The 13,878-nt window shown below is 35.8% G+C and overlaps 1 protein-coding gene across 2 annotated transcripts in view; it reads left to right on the forward strand.

Annotated features, from left to right (window-relative positions):
* Nucleotides 1-13,878, forward strand: part of LOC306867762 (serine/threonine-protein kinase MARK1-like) — a 65,387-nt gene that overhangs the window by 14,710 nt on the left and 36,799 nt on the right. For both annotated transcript variants that reach the window (XM_079413620.1, XM_079413621.1), the window contains exons 2-3: nt 3,857-4,060; nt 8,774-8,827. In XM_079413620.1, the coding sequence (XP_079269746.1) occupies nt 3,857-4,060; nt 8,774-8,827 (258 nt within the window). The remainder of the gene's footprint in view (nt 1-3,856; nt 4,061-8,773; nt 8,828-13,878) is intronic.

Here is a 13,878-nt window from a genome sequence, read left to right on the forward strand (position 1 = left end):
TTAAGTAAATCAGTAAATCGCCATCCCCTGCTTTCAGATGGAGCGGCATTTACTACACCGAGCCGTAGTTCACTGACAAGCTTGGCAATATCGCGTTCATTATCGCAGGCGATTCATTTAATGCCGCTAATAATTTACTGCTAATCACGGAACCGGCTTTACTGACAAGATGTGCATGACAATCGCATGTGATTAATTGCACAGCCCTAATTTGTAGTAAAACCATGTTTAATTTTTGTAAAATGTACGTAATTGAGTGCAGAAATGAACGCGAGTAATCTTACCTGACGCTGATATTACAGTAGCCAGTATTAAGAGTTCAACGTTACGTGATCTGGCTCTTCATTTTATTACTGTTTTTTGTTGTGTTCTTTGCCGAGAGGGAAACATATAAAAAATGCACACGGCAAGAAAATATACGTTAATTCACATTAGCCAAAACACAAGGAAACGCATTGTGAAAGAAATTGAATTGGCAATCACAGACGTTCGTAATCGGACGGGATTAGGATCACCGAGTTTGCCTTATTATTGTAGTAGCCTTCGTTTTGTAATATGACACTCGACACTGCCCGCTAGGGGGAGGAGCCTGCTAAAAGGGTTGCAATGCCCAATTTCCAAACTCTTTTCACAGGATAAATTGAGTGTTTAGGCTTTTGAATGATATCTAATTTAAGATAATTACTAAAATATTTAATAGGGAAAAACAGGTTAAAAAACATGCATTCATGTTGTATGTAAAATATGTTTGTACTTTTTACTTGAAATTTTTCTAGAAAAGGGCATAGATTTTTTTATAGATAGGACAGTAGAGAGATGACAGGAAAGCACTGGGAGGAGAGAGGGGGTGGGTTCGGCAAAGGACCTCGAGACGGGAATCGAACTCGGGTTGCCGTGAGCGCAGTTGCGCTGTCGACGCACTAACCTTAAACATTATTGACATGATGTTGGAAATCATACCAAAGAAAATATTTTTGACTTTATCCTCTCACTTAAAAATAAAAATTGCCTAGAAATGAAGAGTAATTCGGTGCTGAAATATTCAGTAATTCAGTAAAATTTGACAAAATTCCAAACCCTTTTAAACCCTCCATAATGCTGGACTCATAGACCATCATTACTGTAAACAGGCATGAGTTCAAGTTAACATTATGCCTCAAATGTTGCTGATAAAGCTTAACATGCATTGAACACGTGACATTCGTGCCCTTAAACTAACCTTCATTGTGAGGCAGTAAAGATGGCGTATTGACCAGGGCAAATGGATGAGATCTTTATTGGGTTACCTTAATGTTGTTGTGTGCCACGAGGAACAATAGAGGAGACACGGTGATAGTAAGACCACTAGAGGAGGTCTTTTCTCTAGTGTTAGAGTGATGGACGCTGTTCCATTTGTGTTTTATTGTGTTCTATAGCACAGGTCATCCTCAGTTCACCAGAGTCACAGGACTTTACTGTACAAGTGACTCAGCAGCTATTCACAACAGGCTCTTCCATTCACTGAGGTCTGGACACAACCTTCGTTCAGGCCAGTCAGTTTGTCTTGAAAGTCCTACCATTGTGTTTCTTCTCAGGGAAATGTACTCTGTAGTTTGTGTAGTTTGTGTTAGGGATGGGTGAGAGACTCTAGTTGTTTAGCGTCTTATAGTTAATGAATTGGGGTGTGTAAGGTTTGAAAGTCGGCATGGAAATGAAAATTCACCTAGTTTGCAAACACACGTTATAGATCTTATTGTGAGCAATTCATCCACGTGTATGTTTCAGATTTTTGCACCTTGTAATATTTCATCAAAATGCCATAACTGGATCTGTCGACGTTTCTGGTGAGATCTGTCACTATGCACATTTCATTGTGACATCAAATGAAAAACGGTACAAAACCCGTTTAATATCTTTACTATTCATACTGGTTTGTACAAAGTTAACATGATTGTTGTAAAACGCAGTCTACTGTTGCTAAACTACGGGATGTGCTAGGTATTAAAAAAACGTTTCTGAGAGAGACAATAGTCAAAAATCTCTAATGAGCGACACATTTCTACCAGTTAATCGTGTCTACCGGTATATCGCCACCCGTAGTGAACGAGAGGCGTTATTTTACTGCTAAGGGTTCAACGTTACCTGCTGTGCTGTATGCTGCATGTATAACTCCTAATGGTTTTTAGTTGTGTCATTACTGTGGTTGGTGAGCTGAACGGTTTGAAAAGTCATTAAAAATGAATGAAACCAACAGTTTTTGTTCTCATTCTGAAAAAAACAAATCACTGACCAGTCATGTATGTAAGCACTCTGTTTCTTCTTTCATAATAAGCAAGTTTAAAGTCAAATAATATTTATTGGATGCGGGAAGTCATTTTCAACAAGGCTTTTCCATTCTTATGTAGCTTAAAACCAAACCGATCAGGTTTCCTGGCGTAGACACCGTCTCAGGTAAATGAAGCTCCACTCCTGTGGTCCCAGCGCTCCTCTGGTAATGGATTCTGTTATAAGTGCTCTCTGTGCTTCAGGCTGAAGGTCTCCGCTCATTTTCCACTTTATCCAGTAGCTTCTGTATATTGACCGGCAGATTTCTACTGCGGTCTAGCTGAAGTTAACCAGCTCCAGTGCTTTCGTCACATTGATGTAATTGTTTGGCTGAGCTCTAAAAGTGCTAGGGAAGCAAAGGCCTTAAGGGAGTCTTGTACTGTGACACTCATTCAGAGTCATGTTCATGACATTCACATTAGACTAATTCTGTGTGTGTGTGTTCAGAAGCGGCCAGACTGAGTGCAACAGAATGAAACCGAATGCAGGGGTCTTGACACACTTTTAAAAGTTAAACCATTTTTAATGTGATGTGTTATCTTTAAAAAAATGCTCATGGCGTGAGATGCTGAAAAAAAAGGCACAAAATAACAGCCAAACACATCTGAATGTGTACAGATTCCTACAATTGAAAAGTTTTACTTTGTTGTTGTTGAAGGTGATAAGTTTGTTGGAAACGTCCTGCTTTAATGGATGATAGTGTGATGCTATTCTTTAAAGGGGATGCATTTTATGCCTCTGGGGTCTTCTGATTTGTCCACTGTTTTGGAAATGACATTGTTTAGCTGCGCTGCGTGTAAAAGCTGATTTTCTTTTAGCTTTGTTTGCGAGATGCTGCAAAAGATTCAAGACGCAGTGGTCATATCCATAGAGCTCCTGTTTACATAGAAAAGCAATTTAAAGTAGCGCATTGAAATAGAAGAATGCGTTCTGAGAACAACCCCGTTCAGTACAAGTTACTCCAGAATATATTTCTAATGGAATGCTTAAAAAACAACACTCTTTTATTATATTACACATTTGGCACAGATTTATATAAACAAATAGGTATTACTCGCACACCATTTAAAAGTGAATGCAGTCTGCCTTATGGTCCAACCTGTTGTTTCAATGGTTTTTCATATTATTTTGAGGTTTAGTAACTTGATTTTGTAATGCAGTTTTAGTAGACAAAAAGTTAACCAAATCAAAATAAAATGAATTTATACATGCATATATTTACAGATAGATTTGATTTACTTGTCAGCAAAATCTGAAATCCAGCAATAACACCACACAAGTGTTGATATGATGCATGAAATCCACAATCGAAATGAATCGAAATAATTTCAAATATCATATGTCAATGTTATTTAAATAATAGTTTAATTATATCAACACTTTTTTGTAGTTTTGAAAATGTATTTGGATATTATAGGAGTATAGAAAGGTTGAGTGTGAGTGCATTTTTTTTTTTTTTTTTAATGTCATAATTTTTGGAAAACTTGTTACACTGCCAGATTTAGTTTTTTGTTTACATGTCATTTGACCACCCTTTCCTTTCGTCTCTCAGCACACGTCTGTCGATGGCTACACGGACACACCAGCACCACCCACCAAATCAGCGAGTCGACAGAGTCTCCCGCGCTGCCGCAACTCAGTGGCGTCCATCACAGACGAACAGCCTCACATCGGGAACTACAGACTCCTCAAAACCATCGGCAAAGGGAACTTTGCTAAAGTCAAACTTGCCCGCCATGTTTTAACCGGAAGAGAGGTGAGCAGATACATATTTATTGTTTTATATACTAGTGCTGTTATTATTACTAGTGATTAATCGCATGCAAAATAAAAGTTTTTTTGTTTACATATGTGTATATTTATTATGTATAAATACACACACATACAGTATATATTTAGAAAATATTTACGTATATCTATATATTTATATTCATATAATTTATATTATATATTTTTAATATATAAACAACTAATTTTTATGAAATATATTTATATATACATACTAAATATACACAGTACACACACATATTATGTAAACAAAAATGTTTATTTTGGATGCGATTAATCGTTTGACCGCATATATATATATATATATATATATATATACATACACATACACATACACACACACACACACACACATACAGTAATAATATGAACACTTTTACTATTTGGAGGACAGAAATCTACAAGAATTCCAGCATCTGAAATAGTCTTGACACTTAGTTTTTCATAGATGCATATTGTGATTATTTTACAAATAAAACATTAAAATAACAACACTGCAGTCCTTAGGAATGCATGTAGATTCAAAGACAAAGAAATTGGTGGGAAAGTTTTACAGACTGTGCATTTCCATTTACAAATTACTTCACAAACATAACTCAGAAATAGGGGTGTCTGCGATTTAATATCGTAATTGTTGTTTTAACGATGTGCAATTTGACATTGAGTGTTTTGCAAAAACAAAACAAAACCGCTACGGAGTGCACGCATACATTACGTGATGAAGTCTAGTAGTGTTGTCACGATACTGGAATTTCTAAGTTCGATACGATACCTTGAAAAATATCGATACTCGATACCATTTTCGATACCACGGAGAAAAAAACTGCCACAATATTAAGGGGGTAATTTTTTTAATTTAAAGATAAATGTAACAAGTCGAGAACATGCGGTATATTTTACATGAACAAAAAAAATGTCTTGAGGTACTGCATTTATTTATTAATCTTTTATTAATCTTAGTTAAATGTTAATTGAAACTAATGTTTACTAATACATGTACTAATTAAAATCCAAAGTTATATTTGTTGATATTCTCATTTGGTTATTCTTCATAACCAAAATATTTCCAGATATAGGGCCCTATGAAATTTTTTTCTCACCTTATGTTTTATTGTTACCAAATTCTGTGTTTTAGCATGTCTATTATTTGAATGCATACAAACAATTTTTATTTATTCTTACAGTAGCCTTATGAAATGTGTTTTCCCCCTCAGAAATTCTGTGTTGTGTATTTAAATTTTACTGGATATCAGATGAAGGCATAAAACAATTTTAATTCATTTATATTTGAATTAATGAAAATTAAACATTTACATTTTTGGCAAATGAAGGGGATTTACTATTAAAATTAAAATATTTTGTGATTATTTTATTTTCAGTAGTAGTAAGTAGTAGTATTATGTACATTCTACTAAATAATAGTAATATAGCCTATTTCTGGCACACGGTCTTTAATAGGCGAAGTTAAACCGAACTTTTATTTTGACGGGTTGCCGTGAATACTTCTAAAGTTCTGTGTGTGTATGATATGATGCTAGTTTTACTCAAATTAAATGGTAAAATGCTCGTAAAGTGCCTTTCAGATCAGTTCAGGAGATATTGTTGATGTATTTATGTCCTCATTGAGACGGCAGACGCTGAAATCACCGCGAGCGCCACATTAGTAAACACAACCGCAGGTGCAGCACATTCACACAGAGACGCGCAGAACATGCAGGATTCATATTTAAATCCACTTTTGCAGCTTAATATTTAGAGATACTAGTCCATATCGCGATTTGATTTAAGTGCAATGACCTACTTTTGATTAATTCATCCAAACTTTGACAAATTCCGTGACATTCTGCCTTAAACTGTAAATTCCGTGTTTATGACTGGATTCCGTGGCGTTCTCTGCATCGCGGAGATCATAGATCCCTACAGATAGCGCTCCTGCTGTGTTCTTTAACAACCAGAGCAGTCATCTTTCTATTCACTTCACTTTTGCTATTTAACCAGAGCGAAGGAGACGAGTGCGGTCACGTGTGGTGCTTGTCCACGCGCCTTTGGAGAGAAGTGAAAGTGACGGCTCGGCTAGTATCGGTGTATCCATACTTCGGGAATAGGGCTGGGTATCGTTCAAAAATGTTCGATACCGATACCTTGAGTTCGATACCGGTTCCTGAACGATACTTTTTTCGATACCAGTTTTATGAAATCAGTTTTAATAAGATTACATTATCTCAAAAAACTATTTTTTTTTTTAGCTTGTTGATATTTATACAGACTCAAAGCCTCATCTCCTGAGCCACTGCACAAAGAACAAAATATAATATAGAATAACACAATAAATAAATAAATAATTTTAATAAAGTTCAAATTGTTTTCAGTTTACACATCTGTTAGTCTACGTTTACATTAGTGCGTGTTCATTTTAAAACACATCATTTCTAGGTTGTTAAAGACTTCAAGAAATTTCAAATCTTCATCCACTTTCATAAGTGGGTGTTTTATTTTCTTTCACCATATGTTTTATTATTATTAAATTCTGGTGTAGTATGTCTAATTATTTGAATGCATAAAAACAACTTAGTTTATTTAAATTTATTCTTAAAATAGCCTTATGAAATGTTTTATTTTTCCTCAGAAATTCTGTGTTCTGTATCTGGTTTTCAAATGAAGACATAAAACATTAATTTAATTTAATTTATCTTTAAATTATTGAAAATCAAAGCTTATTTATTTTGGCAAACAAAGGGGGTTTACTATTAAAATTAAAAAATGGAATAACTGTTGTGTGATCATTACTAAAAAAAAAAAAAAGTTTTAATAATTTTAATAGTAGCCTAGTAGTAGCAGTATGTACTGTCCGCTGAACAATATTAATATATTTCTGCCGCAGTGTCTTCCAAGTGAAACCGAACTTTTATTTTGACGGGTTTCCGGGAATACCTTTACAGTTCTGTGTGTATATGATATGACGTTAGTTTTACTCGAATCAAACGGTAAAATGCTCATGAAGTGAGTCTCAGAGCAGGTCTGGAGATGTTGTTCATGTGTTTATGTCCTCATTTAGTGAGGCGGCAGACGCTGAAATCACCGCGAGCGTCACGCGAGCTTCAGTCTGTGTGTATCGTTAGTAAACAAACCGCGCGATTTAAAGAGCGGACTGCGCCGTGCGCTTTTGAAACGCTCTTGCGGATGCCAAACACTGATCAATCTACGCGTCGCCGTTTCTAGTCAAACACACCTGGTGCTGCAGGATTATTGGCTCACTGACGGTGATGAGATTAACCCCTTAGGTATCGAAATTTGGTACCGAACGACAAGACGTTTTTCGATACTCGGTGGTATCGAGGCAATTCGGTCGGTGCCTAAAAAGTATCGAACTCGATACCCAGCCCTATTCGGGAAATTAATATTGGTACCGTTCAGATATTTCAGTATCGATATTTATCGAAATATCGATATTTTTGACAACACTAAAGTCTAGTGCGTTAAACAGTGTACGCGTGCATTTAGAGAGGGTTCTTTCACAGTATATTAAAATGCATTAAGAAAGATCACAAAATTCAATATATGGGGGCAGAAAATGTACATATTTATATCATTTCATATAGTTAAAATCACACAAAGAGTGCAATTTTTTTTTCTTCAAAAATAAGCATGATTACAAATGTGATGATTTTATACATCAGTTCAATAAACAATAAGTTAAGAGCCTTGCGTTTAAGAGACTTGCGTTTTAGACACAATGTTGCCTGTTTTTGCACTATTTCACCAACTAAAAATTATTCCAAACAGCCACCACAGAACAGTTTTGCGGCTCAACATGACAGTGATTCGTTCCTGAATGAATCATCCGTTTAAATGATTTGGTTCAGTCGCAATGACTCACTTGTTAATAGAGATTTGCTGCCACCTACTGGCGGTTTTAATTTCACATTTAAAGTGTCTTTTCATTTTTAAAATAATTTCAAACATCAGTATTCAATGTTTTGTTTAAAATATGAAATCATTATGCATCTAAATGCCACTTCAGATGCTACTTCTGCAAAGATTCATTTTGTTGAAACAAATGGTTTCATTTGCTTGGTAACAACACCCATGTATTATTCTAATTGACGGATTAAATGTAACAATTTAACTCAAAAGATGCACACTTTTAGAAGAAATGGCTTTATTAAAGGTAAAAATCTATTTAAACTTGTATGAAAAGATTAATTTCTGTTCACTGATGTGAACTGACCGCACAGAATGAAGAATATCAAAAACTGTAGCTGTCCACGGTCGTCAGATATCAGCACAATAACACACTCGGCAATATATCATCTAATTATCGTTATCGGAAAAATCCCCAAAAATATCATATTATTATTTTTCAATATCGCACACCCCTATTCAGAAAACATATCACATTATACATTTATCCTGTTTAACTCTTGACTCCCAGTTGTGCCTGATTCAGGGAAGCGGAAGCTTTAAAAGAAAGACACTTGGCTTGTGCATTATTTAACAGCCTGTACATCAGAACATGCATGCAGGACCAACAGAAACGCCAGATTATGTAAGAAATGGAGCCGTCTTGCTCTGGAGGGATGACGACGTGGATGCCCCGTAGCCTTTAGATATTTAGATGTATAGGCTATTTATAGGAATCTATAAATATACACGTTACCCAGTAACACTGTTTGTTTTTCAGGTAGCGGTGAAGATCATTGATAAAACACAGCTCAACCCTACAAGTCTACAAAAGGTGAGCCCTCAATGTCTGAGACGGTGCTTGTTTGTTTTGTTTGCTTAATTGTGATGAAGGTTATTTCGCAATTTGAAATCTTAATTGTTAAAAATGTCTCATTTTCTGTGAGCAAATACGTGTTTGTGTTGTTCTTCGCACGTTTTTGGACTTTCTGGACCTGTATTTTAAGATATGTTCAAGCACACTAGAAATCTGGGTTTTGAAACTCACATGTGTTGTGATATTTTTGTTCTCCGTATCTTTGTAGACTCGTCAATAATTTAATTTAATAATTCATAATTTAAACACTGGTGAAAAGTCCCTGTGAATGTTAGTACGGTAAACATTGAAACAATTGAAACAAACATGTACATTGTTTTGATGTCACTAACCTTCTAAAATCAGTTGATTATTTAATCCTCAATCTTTTGTGCTCTAAACTCTCAGTACGGTTTCGTTTTGTGTGCATTATGCATTTGACCAAGGTTTTTCAAGATGCATGTTTGATCACAAAAAATATGGTCGTTATGTTACTGCAGAACTAATGCAAACCTCCGAAGATGTTTTCCTAGACTTAAGAATCTAGTTCAGTGTAGTAAAATTGCAACACCTCACTCAGAAACACACATTGTTAGCATGTTTTAGCATGTTGCTAGCACGTTTGTATTCTTAACAGCATTTTCCTAGGCATTTTAGCATGTTGCTAACATGTATAGCATGTTATAGGCATTGTTAGCATTTTGCTAGCATGTTTAATATGTTCCTAGGCATTGCTAGCATGTTGCTAACATCTTTAGCATGTTTAATATGCACTTAGGCATTGTTAATGTTGCTAGCTTGTTTAATGTTCCTATGCATTGTTAGCCTGTCATTATCGTGTTTTTTCAGTGCAGTAAAAAGTAGTAAAATTGCAACACCTCACTCAGAAACACGCAATGTTAGCATGTTTAGCATATTCCTAGGCATTTTACCACGTTGCTTGCATGTTTATTGGCATTGTTAGCATCTTGCTAAAGTGTTTTAGCAAGTTGCTAGCATGTTTAATATGTTCCTATGCATTGTTAGCCTGCCATTATTGTGTTACTAGTATGTTTCAGCTTGTTACAGGGCATTGTTAGCACGTTGCCACCATTTTTATCACACTGCTGACATGTTTTAGCATTTACATAGATGGACAGAGAGAGAGAACCGTCAGGTAGATCAAATGTTCCCAATCCAACATAAATATCTGCTGAACTGCATGATAATAGCCGTGAATAAAGGGCTTGCCTTTTTGTCTTGGAGCAGAAAATGTCAGAGTGGCTGTTTCTTGGCTTTTATAAGCAGCGATGACCTTAAAGGGAATGACGCAGCCTCTCGTGATGAGAACAACATCAGAGCTCATGCAAGTCAATCACGGAGAAAACCTCAGTCTTAGTGTCCACTGAACATTTTACAGCAATATTCACATCCTTTCTCTCCTTGCAGTACAGTGGGTGATGTCCAAAATCCCAAAGCTATCATAAAATGATGTTAGCTGATGACTAGCTCACTCAGAGGGTCATTTTTTAGGCCATGTTGGGATATTTGTAGAAGCGTGACATTTTCTTCATACCGTTTCCATTAGTGGGTTACTATTAAATACTCCATTAAATGCTTTGTATGCATAGATTTAAGAGAAAATTGAGAACTGTTGACCATCTGGATTTGCGAAAAAATAGGAATAATTTTCCCTCCCCCATCTTTTATTGTTCATTAAGAGCAGTTCAGGGTTTCGAAATCCCAAGTGAGTCTTGAATAAACTGGAGGCCTGATCCCAAAATGGTCACAAATAGCGAAATTACTTCCGTTAAATGACCTTTGCTTGCACACGTCACTAACACCATCTAATGAAGGGATTGCATTGATCGGTATGCTTCGTAACTTTCAAGGCCGTCAGAATGATGCTGTCCATGCTGTAACACCTCTATGAGAATACAACATTGTTAAATAATGTGGCTTTTGTTATTTTATATGTTGATGTAGCTCAACTGGTAGACCATGACGCTGGCAATGCCAAGGTCATGTGACTGTTTCCCAGAAAACACCAATCTACTATACATTGTTTTGGATAAGTATCTTCCAAACGAACGAATGTGAAGTTTTGTTTCCGTACAGTCAATTATCATCTCATTTGAATATTTTAATGAGGCTTGTCCTCTATTGTTTGATTGATTGTGCACATTAGCATTGCGTGAACAGATGGACAGTGAGGTTGTCAGTGAAATCCGCACTGATCTCTATTGCCTCACGTTTGGACGGCAAGATTAATGACTTCATATTGAGGTACACACACACAAGAGTTTGTCTTTACCTCCTCCCCCAACAGGGATCATCCAGTTACTTCATCACATTGTTAATCGCCTGACGTCATAACTGAATCCTCTTCCAGTACATTTATTCATCCAGACTCCGTATTCAACAATGAAATAACAGCTGCATGCTGGTTCTGCTGGAATCTTACCCTGCACAGAACGATCAGGGTTATTTCCTCAGTTGTGGAAACCTCTGCATGCAATTAATTGCTATCGGCTAACCTCAGCGTGTCCGAGAGCATTCCACAAGCTCTGTGTCTTTGTGCTTTTATGAGCTCTTACTATACTTCCGTCTTCTCTCAGCCAGCGTTTTTTAGGTTCTCAAATGCATTCTCATTTAATCGTCATTTTGAATAATTAGTAGGCCCAATCTGATGACCTTTGTGTTTTCTGTGCTGATTTTTGAGGGGATAACTTCAGGTACAATTTGTTAAATACAGCTTAAGCCCTATTCGGACGAGACTAGTTTTACAAGGGGTTGTTAAAGAAATTTGTGTTTCACAGTCGTACTTTGCGATTTTAATCCTGTCCGAATCTGCCACGTCTGTGTTTTTCTCACACGACATCTGTAATAATTCCAGAGCAAATCACTCAGTTTCAGCAAACTCAGTGATCCTCTGAGAAAACTAATCCCATCCGAAAGCAATTGTCTGTGATTGCCGGCAATACTTTTTTCACAATGTGTTTCCTTGTGTGTTTTGGCCAACGTGAACTACAGTAGATGCTCTTTCGGTGTGCATATTTGGGATAGTCAACACTGAAAAAAAAAACCGCTCATTCAACATCAGTTTCAGTGGCGTAGATGGTAAGGCGCTTGCATTTTGACGCAATCTTGCATTTTGACGAGTTCGAACATGCCTTTGCCAAACTTTTTTTTCTCCCTTTTCAAATCTCATATCGCATCGGAAAGGCATTTCAAAAAAAAAAAATGAAGGAAATAATCAAAAAGTTGAAAATAAAGTATCGGTTAGGGTTAGGGTAGGTGTAGGGAGGGCTTTGTCCCAATAAGGTAACATCCGTTTAATAATTTGAATTAAAACTATAATTTACACTCAATACGTTATTATTGCATACGTTAGTATTACAATACTGAGGTGCAGATAATTGCCATTAATTGCAAAAAGTAGTATATAAATAGCATCTCTCGCTAAGAAAATGTGCTATTTGCACTTAGTGCAAATAGCCGCTGCCTTTATTTTTATTTTTTTCATCCCACTGCATCTCATATTTTTAAATAGAAAAAGTACTCTGATTGGTTTTTGGTCCTTTGTATTAAACTATACATACAAGATGCTATTTTGTTTCTAATTGTTTAAGCAATTTTATTATATATGGTTTATAAGCATTATTTTAAACATTATGCACTTTTTTCAAAGATAGACGTGTTATTTTAATGCTTTGAAGAAACGTGCATAGTAATATTTTGCTCAATGCGATCTCTTGTGGCCTCAGGAGAGAAGCCTTTGCCTTTTAAATTCTAATATAATTCAAATATTGATGATATTTAAGTACAAAATTCGAATTTAGTTTTCCAGCCATTTTGACAGCCCTAATTGTTATATCAGCACAAGTGAGTATTTTGGTCATAGTGATTCTCACTTTACAGTGTGTTTGTTCAGCCTCTGTTAGTGAGGACTAGTGATGGGAAACAGACATGTGGTGCCTGCTTGTGATCACATCTTTATAAATCAGAGGGATTCACACACACACACTGCACTGTAGGACCCACTACAGGAAATGACACACTTGTCAGTGTGTGACTGGAATGTTGCTGTGGTTGTTTTTAGAAATATGGCTTTAAAAATAGAAGCTTGGGCTCCTCTGCTGATTGTTTGCCAGAGCTGACTGCCAAGAAAAAACACAGCTTCTTTTTTTTCCCTTGATTTCCTTTCTTCTCCCTTCATTGTTTTTGCCTCCAACTGTTCAGAGGACATTGAGGACACATTCCACGGGATAGAGAGAGGTCAGAGGTCACGTGTAAAGAGACATCTCTGCTGTACTCATGAGATCTTTTACAAACTTCATGATATATGGTTCATTGGAGACCAAAATCATTTGTTTGTCTAGTTTATGCCACTATAATGTGCATGTTTTTGCACATGCTATCTTTAATTCCACATTTACATCCATCATTATAATTCATATTTTCCAGACTGCTGAAAATTTGATCACTTTTTAACTAATAAACCCAAATTTTAACTAAAAATACAAATATTGTGAAACTATATATATTTATATGCATATTACTTGCATACAGTTTATTCTCATTATGCAAAATGGTAAGAGACACTCTCCATGAACATGGTGTGCAAAAGGCCTTGAACAAAAATAAAAACTAATTTTTTTTTTTTTTTTTCATCAAAGATTCAGTGAAAGGAGGTGCTTAATTTTCAAAAATACTTTACAAAAATCACATCAGGAGGTTAATCTGAAAATTGGTTTTGCCTTCAAATTTTAAACTCCGTTACAATAATTTAAAAATGTTTGGGAACCATTTCAAATCCTGATTTGTCCTTTTTCTAGCAATACGCATTAAATACTTTTGTATAAAAAATATTAATTTATTTGCTGATTGATTGATTGAAGACAAAGAATCCGAAATTCTCGTCCGAACTTTTCGCACGTAAAAAAATAAGTACGACCTCACGTTGTGTCAATCACATTTACACACAGTCTCCGAAACTCGTCATTAAAAAATTCAGATCCGGTTCGATTTTCTGCATTTTCTCATCCATA

This window comes from Barbus barbus (genome assembly GCF_936440315.1).
Source record: "Barbus barbus genome assembly, chromosome: 49".
Classification (NCBI taxonomy): Eukaryota; Metazoa; Chordata; class Actinopteri; order Cypriniformes; family Cyprinidae; genus Barbus; species Barbus barbus.